The sequence below is a fragment of the Clytia hemisphaerica genome, unplaced genomic scaffold (assembly GCF_902728285.1).
Source record: "Clytia hemisphaerica strain Z4C2 unplaced genomic scaffold, Clytia hemisphaerica genome assembly, whole genome shotgun sequence".
Classification (NCBI taxonomy): domain Eukaryota; kingdom Metazoa; phylum Cnidaria; class Hydrozoa; order Leptothecata; family Clytiidae; genus Clytia; species Clytia hemisphaerica.
The window spans coordinates 393,874-407,289 of record NW_027104356.1 but is presented as its reverse complement, the minus strand read 5'-3'; the positions used below and the strand labels follow the sequence as shown (position 1 = coordinate 407,289).

At 36.5% G+C, this 13,416-nt stretch overlaps 1 protein-coding gene and 1 long non-coding RNA gene across 2 annotated transcripts; one reads left to right on the top strand and one right to left on the bottom strand.

Moving 5' to 3' along the window:
- The first annotated feature begins 4,206 nt into the window (after window positions 1-4,206).
- On the top strand, window positions 4,207-5,491 carry LOC136818176 (uncharacterized). The gene is made up of 2 exons (XR_010848211.1): window positions 4,207-4,240; window positions 5,434-5,491. It is a non-coding gene; the product is annotated as an uncharacterized lncRNA (long non-coding RNA).
- Window positions 5,492-9,041: 3,550 nt separating this feature from the next.
- LOC136818294 (uncharacterized) lies at window positions 9,042-10,403 on the bottom strand. Its single transcript, XM_067074676.1, has one exon. It carries the CDS (start codon window positions 10,401-10,403, stop codon window positions 9,042-9,044), a length of 1,362 nt encoding a protein of 453 aa, XP_066930777.1.
- Between the last annotated feature and the right edge of the window lie 3,013 nt (window positions 10,404-13,416).

The following is a 13,416-nucleotide window of genomic DNA, read 5'->3' as shown; positions in this document are numbered from 1 at the left end:
AGGTAATGGTTTTTTTCTGGAACTGTCCAACTGCCTTATATAGGCGAAAAATTCTCAAAGAAATTGACGAGGTAATTTTTCCCAAAATAGACCTTTTTTTAAAGAGGCAGCCATGTTGAATAATTATGTACTCCAGCATAAAAATAATGATACAGCCATGCCTAATTTTTAAAATATGCATGATACAGTAATTATGCATGGCTGTATCAATGTTTTTATGCTGGAGTACATAATTATTCAACATGGCTGACTCTTTAAAAAAAGGTCTATCAGAGGATCAATCCACAATTGTGGAATTTCTGAGGAAAAACTGGAAAATTAGTTATGTTCCCAGGTAAAAAAAGTCATGATTGTCTCAAAACAGTGCAAGTACAATTATTTCCAACTTTTCTGACCAAAAGTTATAGGGGTGAAAGAAATGTGAATATGCTAAATAATGCAAAATAATAGTGGTAGAAAAACTTGGAGGAAGGCAACTTGATGTATGGGAGTCTAATAGTCTAATATAAGTAGTAAATTTGTTTTTTCATAATTAAGCTAGAATTCTAGGCTATTGAGATAAGTGCAAGGCCTCCCTGAATTGACTATTTTGGTTGCGTGAAGGCGTGAAAATTGAAAAAACTTGTGTGAACATTAAAATCCAATTTTTCCCTGTGTGAATGCGTGAATCTGTGCTGTTTTCCAGACGTTGTCAATCAAACGAATTGAACGCCGAATCAATCGAACGCAATTGAATAATTGCAATTCGATTGTCGAATGCAATCGAATCGTAATCAAATATTACTCAGGATTTGCTGTTCGATTGCTTCAATTACGTTCGATTGTATTCAATTACCTTCGATTGATTCAATTGTATTAGATTTTATTTGCTTTAGTATGGTACTTAAGCGCTCAGCCGCCCACGCTAAGAAGCTCAAACAGAGTGATCCAATTTAATTTAATCGCAATCAAACTCATCAAGCTTAATCGTAATCAAACGGAAACAAAGATTAATTCAATGTAATTGACAATCAATCGAACCAATCGAACATGGTCAACAATCAATCGAACCAATCTAACCTTACTCGAACGCAATTGAATATTACCCAGGAATCGGCCGTTCGATTGAGATTCGATTACGTTCGACAATCGAATCGCAATTATTCGATCGCATTCGATTACGTTCGATTGGTTCGATTGCGATTTTTGTTCGAAGTTGTTCGATTGACACCGTCTGGTGTTTTGTTTGGATAAGTGAATTTTTCTCTTTTTCCGTTAATGACGTGCAAGTTTTATGTTTCCCTGATTTTCTAAAAAATTAGGTTTGAATGAAGCTCTAAAAACTTGCATGAATGTGTGAATTTAAAAAATAATTCCATGATTGCGTGGTACAGCGTGGTACACGTTTTTTTTTTAATAAGGAACCTTAACTTTGCTCTGAACCTGGAGTTCCTTATTTTTACAGAGAATTTCAGTCTCAAAGTTCCTTATCGAGTTCCTTAGTACATAGGAAATTTTGAACTTTTTGCCCCTTGAAAGATTAAAATTTGGTCAAATTAGTCCCAATAAGGTACATTATTTTCAAATCCATTTATTCTCAGCCTGAGCAGTTCCTTAACTATTCCTTATTTTTTGAACCATTTTCAGCCTCGAGTTCCTTATAAACTTGTTCCTTATAAAAAAAAACGTGTAGTATAAATTGAGGGTCCGAAAACACCTATTAAAGACATTGGAGGGGACAGGAGGGGAAATTTTTGTGACATTCACTGCATTAGAACTCAATTGCTTTCTGAAGGAGAACCAACCAAAATTTTCCAGTTAGATACTTTCCTGTCCTTATCTGAGCTCTTTCTTAGCTTTCTACTAACTTTCTACACACTTTCTTATTTCAACCCTGTGCCAATAAATCAATCTCTTGAGTCAAAATCATTTTTCTTAACCTTCAACTTTATATACAAGTCTTTGATACAAGTCCATTTTCTTCTTATCTGCTGAGAGTGCTCGATGATATCAGAGCTTGTTCAAATTAAAAGAAAGACTTTGTTTATTGTGTCAGAACTTTAAGTTTCATGCCGCCCGTATGGACGACAATCATCAGCATAAGTCTTTATATATTGTATATGGTGCAATCTGCAGACTCTTCAACTTTGTATGTGCATTTTGTGTGGGAGAACAATTCAAGAAAGCCAAATCTGATATCTTTGCCAGATCTTCTGAAATCTGAGAAATGTTTTTGAAGATAAAAAAAAAGGAAAACTTTTCCAAAGATTTTAGAATAGAAGCCGGAAAGATTTTTGTACCTTAAGGGAAGAAATTTTCGCAGGAACAAAATTTCGCAGTTTTCACGGATTTTGCCTAAAACCGCGAAATTAAGTTCCCGCGAAATTTTATAAAATCGTCAATCCGCAAAATTTAATTTATTTCACGCATTCCCCCAAATTCGTACTATTTCAAGCCATAAAACAGGTATTTTGCTTATTTAATAACGCTTTTGGCCAAAAATATCCTGAAACCGCGAAATTGAATTCCCGCAAATTTTTTGAAAATCGCTGAACCGCAGAATTAAATTCCCGCGAAAATTTCTTCCCTTAAAGTAAACATTCCAGGAATTATGGAAACTTTTATTTGCTAAGGATTTGGGAAGTCGGAAACTATTTACAGAAACTCCCCGGACGATCCAGGAAGCTCTTCAAAAATATGTTTGTTATTATTTTTTATAATTCATGAGAAGTACATGTGTTTACAGCATTCAAATTATTAGAATATGTTTTCAAATTCCATTCGCTTCAAATATGCAATCTTTCTGTGTCAGCAAAATTGAGAGTATTTTCCTTGAATAGGGTTTCTACATAGTAGCAAGAAGAATACACACTTGATGTGAATGGACTATAGTCCGAGAAGTTGAATGTAAGCCAAAATGATGGTGAAATTCTTAGTTCTTTGATTACAAGATTTCACTTTAATTTTTAGTGAGTTGAACAATAGAAAATATTAATAACAAAATGTCTGAAACTGTTGTTGCTGCCACACCAGAAATTGCTGCCGAGAGTGCACCAGCAAAAGAAAAGTTAAAGCCTTGTTGTGCTTGCCCTGAGACCAAAAAAGTGAGAGACGAATGGTAAGTTTATTTGCTTTTTTATCAATTTCTCTTGCATATGTTCAATAATTTTCTCATTATTAGAAATCATACTTTTTTTCCACTTGGCACTTGCAAGCATAGAAAATTTCACTTGTGTGCTAAAAACTTCAAAAAGTTATCATTTTGAAGTTTGCAACTGATAAGAAAATTTTTCTGCAGGGATTTTGTGGTCACGTTGCTAAAAGAAATGTGACCTCTCTTAATATGGGTGCTATTTTTTTGTTCAAAACAATTTAAAAAACTAGAGACAAGTTCAAATGATATGAAACTCACGTGTAAAGAGTGGCGTAATCTGATTATTTAATATCCTTTCTTATAGTTATAATATACAGTTTCTAAACCTGTCATAAACTGTAAAGCTCACTTCAGACACTTTTTAATCTTATCAAATTTCAAATCTGAAGTTATTTCATATAATTTCTTTGAAAGATAAAGATAAAGGTTGTGAAAAGATGTCATAATAAACCACCCATTTTACATAATAAACTGTTCCCTAGCAAGTCTCGACTTGCTGTTTTGACCTTAATCCTGAAAATCGATCGCGCTTTTAAGCCAACGGATAAGTGTAGGGCTTAATCATGGGGTAGTAAAAAGCTTTCAATCTTCCTTAATGAAATTTCAATAGTTACCTCCTTTCCTTTGTATGGGGAATTGCCCCAAAATTTACTCCAAAATAGACTAAAATATAGGGTCGGCCTACTTTTCACTTTCGCAATCAGAAACTTTAGGGTCAGTTAGGGTTGTTATTATTTTCAAATACTATTTTTAGCTTTCAAAAACAACTCAAGTTTGACAATAATTTTAGTCTTTAGTCTTTTTAAGGTAAAAAATTATCACTTTTACCCAACGATATTCGCGAAAGTTCATGCTCGTGAAAAACTTTTTTTCCGCAAATTCGCCAAACTGTAAATGTCGTAAATTTTGAAAACCTAGTCCGTGTTTGTATTGAGCATATTTATGTATATCCCGAATGATGCACTAAATATATTTCTGAATTTTTAGTATCATGCAAAATGGTGAAGAGGGATGCAAGGATTTAATTGAAGCACACAAACAATGTATGAGAGATAATGGATTCAATATTTAAATGTTTTTACCGGCACACCATCACTGTATACTTATGTAAGAATATTTAATTTGTTTTCTCTCTTTCAAGTTTTTTACATCAAATCATTGTTTATTACGGCGGACACTCAATTTGTCTGGCTGATTAAAGAGACTTAAAAGCAGTAAAATGTATGTAAACATTGCGCGAACCACGCGTCATTAAAGAACAATTGAAATCATGTGCCCAAAACAAATTTGTAAAACAATTGAAACGATTAAAATCAGTTAAAATCAGCCATATTTGTTTGTATTTTTTATTTTGACATGTGACATTTGTTTTGATTTTGTATCCCGCTGCATACTGTTTGTTTACAAATTTTTTCAGTACATTTATGTCCCTTTAACATACTGATCTACTAACTGCATCAGTCATTGTAAATCGGGCTTTAAATTGAAATGAACTACTGGAATTCACTTTTAACTTCATTTTACACTTTTTTGGATTTTACTCCTTTCGTTTTGGCTCTATATTTCATTAGCTCTATTTATACTGAGACGAGCAATTTAGAAAATGAGAATTAAGAATGAGTGTACTTTCCATTCATTTTTCAATAAATAAGATCTCTACAGATCACATTTTACAAACTACTCGTCTCAGACGATTTTTCCATCTCAGTATTTAAATGGAACTATTCTTTTATCAAACTTATTTACGACCTCAGCCTTGAGCCTATTGCTAAAGGTTCATTCTTTGGACAAGCTATTTGACCTCAAGGTTAGACCTATTGTTCAAAGAAGGATCAATCAGGTCAACAATGACTGTTTAGCTCTTTTCACTCATCGGAATCTTTTACAACTGTTTTAACCCCTTAAGCCAATGCTTATTTACTCAAGAGGGGTATGTATGCGAACTGTACTTTCTCACCTGACGATTTGTCAAAAATTCATCCCACAGTTCCCTTCCTCAAAAAAGGCTCCAATCCTACATTTTTAAAAGTCTGTCTGTCCGTCTGCCTGTCATCAACATCCGTGGTCTTCGTAACCATACCAATTTATCCACAAAAGCCTTTACAGTTGCCATATTTAGACATTATTTACCTACACGTTTTTTTTTTATAAGAACAAAGTATTTTTGTTTCAGTTTCATACTCTCTGGTACGGCTATTAGGTACCCGAGAGTACATGCCCGATCATGGTCAATATGTATAAATTTCTATACCTTTTTGCCACTCTGGGAATTTTTTACATTTTTCACTTTTTGGTTCTAGATGAAAACGCTACTACATGCTACTCGCTAGCCACGAAATCGCGTGCGACACGTTTTTTTAATAAAAAGGACAATTATGATTTAGTTACCAAGATTTTTTTGTTTTTGTAGATTTTTATAAATTATAATTTAGGAACAATTTATGAATACTTTATTTAAATGAGTGATCTTTACAAAAACAAAGTCTTTATAATATGAATAAGTGAGTTGTTCTTTTCTGGGTATTTTACACTAAAGCCAAAACGGCCTTCACATTACTTAACTATTTTAAAATTATCTTGCTTCTCGAAATTTCCAACTTTTCAACGGATTGTGCTTTGCTTGAATTGAAAGCCTTATTTTTCATAGATTTCTTTATTATAGACTTTATTATGTAGAATTATTTAGTAAAATACTTAAATTTGTATCCTTATTTTATTATTATTAGAAAAAGAACTAATGTGTTATTTTCGTCAGCAAAGCTGATTATTGTTCAAGAAATATTTGTTTCGCTTTTTTTTCTTTGATAAGAATGCAGGGTATTTAGAAAAACAATCGAGACAAATCCAATAAATCCAATAATTTCGGCAAATTTCTTAATCATTCTGAGAATTATATTTTGCATATTAGGATGCCCTTAAAATCAAAGAAATTTCAAGTGGGTTGGTCGAAATGATTAACAACAATCAAATTGTTTAGTAATCGGTCGCCTAATGAATAAAACTTTTGTAGAAGAATTTTCAGATTTTGTCGCCATATGCTTTGTTCTTTAACACTCGGCCATTCTTAGGTATATACAAAACGTAACTACAGTATTAATTTTATTCGAAATCTCCCAAAAGGGAAAATTCCACTTATAAAAAGACACTTCCCTGTCGGAAACATTTTTTCCGACCTCGTTTATTGGAACAAATTCACCATATTCAGAAAGTACGGAACTGTACAGCTATGCAAAATAAACCAAAACGTGTTATGTAAAAACACATCCAAAATTTTGGATTGACCAGTTCCAATTTTAAGGGAAGGCATTTTTTCGAATCACAGAGAATTTTAACCCACGCAAAAAATAATGACCCACGCAAAAAATATGACCCACCAGGCCATACTCACTAGAAAATCTACTAGATAAGTAGATGTATAAATTTTCTTAATTCTACGGACTTCTGTAGAATTACGGCGCTCTTTAATATCGACATATAATGTAGGATATAGAATTCATCTAATTTTGTACTTATAAAATCTGAAATTCTAAAACATCTGATCGAAAAAAAAATTGAAATCATCATCTTAATTTTGATTTCAAAATCGATGTACTTTCCATGTATATTGTGTATAGCAAACTGTGCTTTGACCTGATAAAGTGCGCGATTTTACAAAATGGCCTACGTTAATAACATATTTAAAGTCTGTCCTGATATAATTGGCAGTGGAAACAAGAATGCCTGTAACTTTTGATAGTCAAATATAATTATGGAAATTTTTTTTGCTTGTTTTAGAGAATCAAAAGCGCTATATTTGAATGTATTTTTGGCTGAAAAATTCGCGATTTTAAGCGGTTAAATTTGCGATTGCAAAAATTGAGCTTTTTTTCTACTTATGCTATAACGTTCATTTTTACACCAGTGGTAGTTCAACCTTAGGAAGTTTGTTAAATTTCAAGGCAAACAGAAAAGTCTTTCGGAAGATATGGGACCCGAAATACCCCTTGGTAGCACTTTTCTGTGAAATATCAAATCTCCAACTTATTACTAAAAACGGGGGTTATGTTATCTTTTTTGAACAGCGCAATTAAAAGTTGGAAAATGATAAGTGTTGCTGCATCGGTAGTATTGCTATTTGTATCATTTATTATTTCGAAACGAAGTGAAATCACAGTATAATGTTTTTATTGAAAAGATAAGCATGAACTTATATTGCCTTTGTTATTTTTAAGTCTAAAGAACTTTGCTAATTCCCAAAACACTAAACACAGTTTGGCTATGAGGTCATTAAAGGGATCGTAAAATGTGTTATGATCGAAAAACTGTTTTATCAATCATATCACTACCCCCGTTTTTAGTAATAAGTTGGAGATTTGATATTTCACAGAAAAGTGCAACCAAGGGGTATTTCGGGTCCCATATCTTCTGAAAGACTTTTCTGTTTGCCTTGAAATTTAATAAACTTCTTAACCTAAGGTTGAACTACCACTGGTGTAAAAATGAACATTATAGCATAAGTAGAAAAAAAGCTCAATTTTAGCAATCGCAAATTTAACCACTAAAAATCGCGAATTTTTCAACCAAAAATACATTCAAATACAGCACCTTTGACTCTCTAAAACAAGCAAAAAAAATTCCATAATTATATCTGACTATCAAAAGTTACAGGCATTCTTGTTTCCACTGCCAATTATATCTGGACAGACTTTAGAACACTTGACAACATTTAATCTCATAGCAAATCACGAAAAAAATTGAAAAACAGGTGAGTCTCATTCAAAATTTACGGTACTAAAATCCAAGACACATTTGAGTACTAAAAGGTTTTTTGACGATTTTTGACATACCCCCCCCCCCCACCTAATTTTTGAAAAAGGAATTTTAGTACACATGTACTAATTTTTTTTGACATTTTAGCATAGTGACCACCTAAATGAGGCTTATTTTGGAATTCGGTTCAAAGAATGGCGGTCTTTGGACTTTTAACAAAGTGCCAACTTATTTAAGCTGTCAATGAACCTGATCTATTTCTCTCTATTCTAGATAAAGACTCAGAAACAGTCGAGACACTTTTGCTCTGCTCTACTTTAGTTATTGCAATGATGTAATTTACAGCTTGCTATTTCTTTTCTATCCAGTTATCCATGGTTCTTTACAAAAACAAAGCATCCAACTTCGAAAACATTTTTCATTCCATAATACCGGGTGACCCACGAAAAAGTTCAGACGTTTCTCGACGTCTTGAGGCCGAACAAATGTCCCAAAGTGCTTGGAGTTTTGATATTTAGAAAGCAGATATCCTAACTTAAAATTTGAGCTATCACTTTTTAAATTTGACCAATTTGTTCTCTACTTATGAGCTTTTAAAGTCAAAATTCACTTTTCGGAAAGTGTAAAAAACACGTAAAAAAGGGGTATTAAATTTATGCAATCAATTAGAAAATCACTTACAAATTGACTAATTTAACGAGTTTTATGATTGCCAGCCACATTGCTCCGCATACCGGATCCAGTCTTCATGGGTCATCAGGAGAGAATGCGTTCCGTTTCGGGGCCTTCCTCTCGACGGTATCCATAACGCACCGGCCCCCCTCACTGAAGTGAGTCCCAATCCAACTGGTTGTGGCTGGTTGATTTGTTGGTGACGACACAAACAGTCATGTAGGTCCAACTTGCACAAGGCAATCGGTTGCCTACTTAACTGTCATTCTTCTTTATCCCTCTTGCCAAAACTCGTCATTTCTCTTCAACCAAATCCAGTGACTTGCTTTCTCAGTTACCTCTTCTAATTCCTTTATCGACTTGTTGATTGTGCGTTTGGGGAGGCCGATGTTGATGAGCCACTTCTTCAATCTATTGCCAACGAAACCTCTGCAGCCAACTTCTACTGAGTGATGAGTTGCGTCCCAACCTGCATCTTCGCACTTCTCTAGGAGCTCTTCGTACCGATCATCTTTACTTGAGCAGCATTGATATTGTCCTCGTGGGGAACGGTCAATTCAACTAGGAACACAACCTTCCTTTCTGTGCACCAAACAACGATGTCAGGTTTTTTCGTAGTCGGGATAACGAAGGAACTCTGCTGCCCTGGTAAATCTGCTGAGATATTCCAGGTCCCTGTCCATCTTTTGTCATCAATCATTTTCTTGGCAGGTCTAATGAAGTCTTTTTGCCCTGGTCGCACAAATTTGATTGAACCACCGATTTTGGTCTTTTGAGGTCTTTTGCCATTGTTTATTGCATCAAGCTGCTTTGCGGTCACATCAAACAAGATTTTGAGTACCTCGTTGTGCCTCCAGGTGTAACGGTTGAGGGCTAGAACACAGTTTGACAGAATATGTTTCATTGTTCCAGTTTTTCCGCATCGACATGTGTCATCAGTTGCCACTTTCCATCTGACAAGGTTTGCTGGGGATGATAACACATCATAAGTCGAACGAACAAGGAAGCTTAGACGTGACGTGCTCCAATTCCAGATTTCGTTCCAGCTGATTCTCCGTTCAACAACATTCTCCTCCCACTTGGTCATCTGACCTTGCGGTGCACATTGAATAATATGTAGTTCTCTTTTTTCTGCTTCCACATCTTTAATTTGGTTGCAGACAGCAGCACGTCTTTCTTTTCTGTTCATTGAAGCAAAGGGCTTGAAGGCGTTAACTCCAAGACCTTTCATGTCCGATTGTGTCGATCCAACAATGTCCTTATGTTGTAATGACGAGATGAGTTGGTTAGTTTCGTCTTCTGCATTCCATTTCCGTGCTGTGTGTACAGCTGGTGGATTACTTCGGATCTCAGTGTCTGCTGACTCTCGCAGCATCATCACCGTACGCACCTTGCCAGCTTTGTAGATTTCTGATATGGCTGTTAAGGGTAACTGCAGCGATCCTTTCTTCCGGTAAAGAGCAGAAGTATTAGTCATTCGTGGGAGACCTATCCACCTTCTAATCTTGACATTAGATTTCTGTTCCATTATGTCTACCCTGCTTACTGCTGTTTCATACATCATGAGTGGCCACGCAACTCTGGGATAAAGTCCGAACTGAAGACACCAAATTTTGTACTTCCCCGGTAGTTTAGTCTCGTCAATAGCTTTAAGACCGTCCTCCAGCTGGCTTTGGATCTGTACACCTCTTCCTTTGTCATTAAGGTTTCCTTCGTACCAGCGACCTAAACTTTTTACTGGTTGCTTTTTTATAGTGGGCATCACTTCTCCTGATATTTGGAATTTCCGCTGCACTTGACGTCCTTTAGAGAAAGTGAGGCTGCGTGATTTTTTGGCTTTAAACTTCATTTTGGACCATGTTATTAGTTCATCCAGTTTGTCAAGGACCTTTTGCACCTTATCATGTTCACGAGTTAGAAGGGTCACGTCGTCCATAAACGCTTTTTTGGTGCTTGGACCTTGGCTGTCTCTTCAGTGCAATCTGCCGATCTGAGTATCATTTCCATCACAGCTATAAACCAGATCACAGAAATTGTACATCCAGCAGCAATCCCAACCTCCAACCGGTGCCACTCGGTTGTAAATGACTGGGTGGTAAATCTCATCTTGAATTTATCATAGTAGCACTTCATCAAATTCTTCACTTTCACAAGTATATAGAAGAAGTCCATTGCTTTCAAAAGAACAGCATGAGGTACAGATCCATATGCGTTGGCTAAGTCAAGCCATACAACGTTTAGGTCCGTTTTGTCTTTCTTTGCTTCCTGAATGGTGTCCCAGATGGCGAAAGCGTGCTCGATACAGCCAGGAATACCAGGGACCCCTGCTTTCTGGATGCTTTCATCTATATATCCATTGCTTTGCAGGAAGCTCACCGCTCTCTTTGCAATTATCCCCATGAAAATCTTCCCTTCAACATCCAAAATTGAGATTGGTCTAAACTGCCCGATCGTCTTTGACTCAGCCTCTTTAGGTAGGTAAATCCCCTCGGCTTGGCACCAGTCATCCACCAAGTTGCCCTCGCGCTAAAGCTCCCTCAGTAACAGGAAGAGCCTTTGGTGGAGTCGATCACAATATTTGTAAACTTTGTAGGAGACACCATTACCTCCTGGGGCGCTCTTGGCTCTCGCTTTCTTAACAAACTGATCTACTTCCTTGTTGTTAAAGTCATTCAATTGGAAGCCAACGCCTGGTGCTGCCGGGTATTTCAGTCCATCTACATTAGGTAACTCGTCCTGCCGTTTGGGATCGCTGTAAACTTCATTTATGTGTTTGTCGAGCTCTTCTTTGCTGCACGTTAGTGTGCCACTTCTGGCTTCCGTGGACAACTTCTTAGCATACTTGTAAGGGTTCTTTAAGAAAGATTTACGAGCTTGCTGGCTTTCTTTCCTTCTTTCAGTGCGCCTAATATTGCGTTGGATTTGGCGGCACTTCAGCTTCAAGTCCTCATAGAGTACCTTTAGTCCGTCTTTCTCGTCTGGCAGAGCTTCTCTCCACCTTTTCCTTAAATCTTTCTTTTCATTACGAACTGTTACGAAGCTCTTTCATTCTCCGCTCCCGTCTGCTAACGAACACCTTTGGCTCTGCAAGTTTTGTCTTCTCTGACGCAACGAATGATTCTATTCCTGTTTCGTAAATGCATTGCGACAGAGCTTTTATTTTCTCCGATGTTGATCCTTTCTTCTTGTACATCCTCTTAGAAACCAAGTCCTCTAATTTCTGGTAACTGGTTTTATCATTTGCTGCAGGCCAGAGAGTCTTTTGCTATTTCACCAACGGCTCCATAGGTACTTCGGTGACTGAAGAAGCATCAGCAGTAGCATCTAACAATCCACTGTGGTTTGATTCCTGGGATGTTTTACTACGTGTTTGACGATCAATCGATCTACACTACGTCGACTTCTTCTTACATACTTTCCCTTGATGGATCCTGAGCCCTCTGGTGCTGGCAAAGGTCCTCCGGCATACATCACATTCAAAGCTGTTATTCATTTGTTCCGATGTCCGTTTGGGTTGTCCTGAGTCCATTTCAAGTCCGTTTCCGATTTGTATCATGTCTGATTGATTCTCTACTCCCCCCTCTCGGTCAATCACGGGGCTGTCGTTCACTATAGTCGTCGTTACAAGTAGATACAGCTCCACGGGTTGTAAGCCATGTGAAACTGTCGGTCTTTCCCTGATGTCCATGGTCTTTCCCAATGTCAGCTCGTCTTTCCGTGCTGTCCTCTTGTCTTTCCAAGATGTCAGCGGCATAAACCACGATGGTACCAAAATGCTTTAAGGCCTTTTTTGTAATACCACCACGTCACTAAAAGTCATGATGTCTGAAATTTTAGTACCGACCCCTCCCCCGTGACTCAAGGGTTAAAATTTACAAACTGCCTTTCTTTTTCGGACATTTTTATTCTGCGTTTCCCAAACTAATTTATTCTTTCAACTGACTGATTCGCTCATCATAAAAAAACCAAAAATATTTGATTCTTTTCCTTCGTAAAGTTAACTTTGGCGAATCTTCTCCGATAAAAATATAAGAAGGAAGAATCATTTTTGCGGATGACTGATAAAGTCTAGGTTGCGATAAAGTCTTCATCAGTACAGGGTACGGATGGCTGAAAAAACATAGATTGTTCTCTTGGATATGGGAGGAAATTCCCCCCCCCCCGGACATTGTGACTATTGATCGCCCGGACAACAGATCTAACCTCCCTTCTCCCCTACACAGAGTAGTTTTGCCCCCCAAACAATGCAAATTTTATAGATTTTTCACTACCCCCCATAACAGGGGAGGGTCGGTAGTAAAATCTCAGACATAATGACGTTTACTACGGTGGTGGTGTGACGAAAATTCGAAAAAAAAATTACTACCCAGGGTAGTTAAATACTAAAATGGGTGGTATCTATGTGTTAAATGTTGAAAAAACTTTACTACCTGGGTAGTTAAAACTGGTAATATTAGCAAATTTTCGAGCAAATTTTAAGCTGTTTTAGTAATTCTTTTGATTACGCTTTTGAGAAGACCTCCTCCCCCCATTAATGCGTACATACTATGTGGACGGCCCCTATAGGTTGTGATCTTTTTCTTTATCAGTTTTTCATGTTCTTTCGAATGAAAAAGAATTTTTAAATTTTGACGATTTTTTATTTTGGTTGCCATTGTAACCAATGACGTCAGTTTCCATGACAGCAGGTGGTCACACCCGGCCCCACCTCTCAAATTTTAAGCTTCTACATTCAAGGAACAATACATGTTTTTTTTTATAAGCATACAAAAATCCGAAAACAGGCTCAGAGATGCTTAGGTCGAAAGCTTAATAAGGCTGAAAAATGCTTGAGGGGATGCTTAAATCTAAAGCATAAATTT

Coding starts and splice junctions, on each gene's coding strand:
- LOC136818294 (XM_067074676.1), bottom strand. CDS start 10,403: ATGAAGTTTAAAGCCAAAAAATCACGCAGCCTCACTTTCTCTAAAGGA.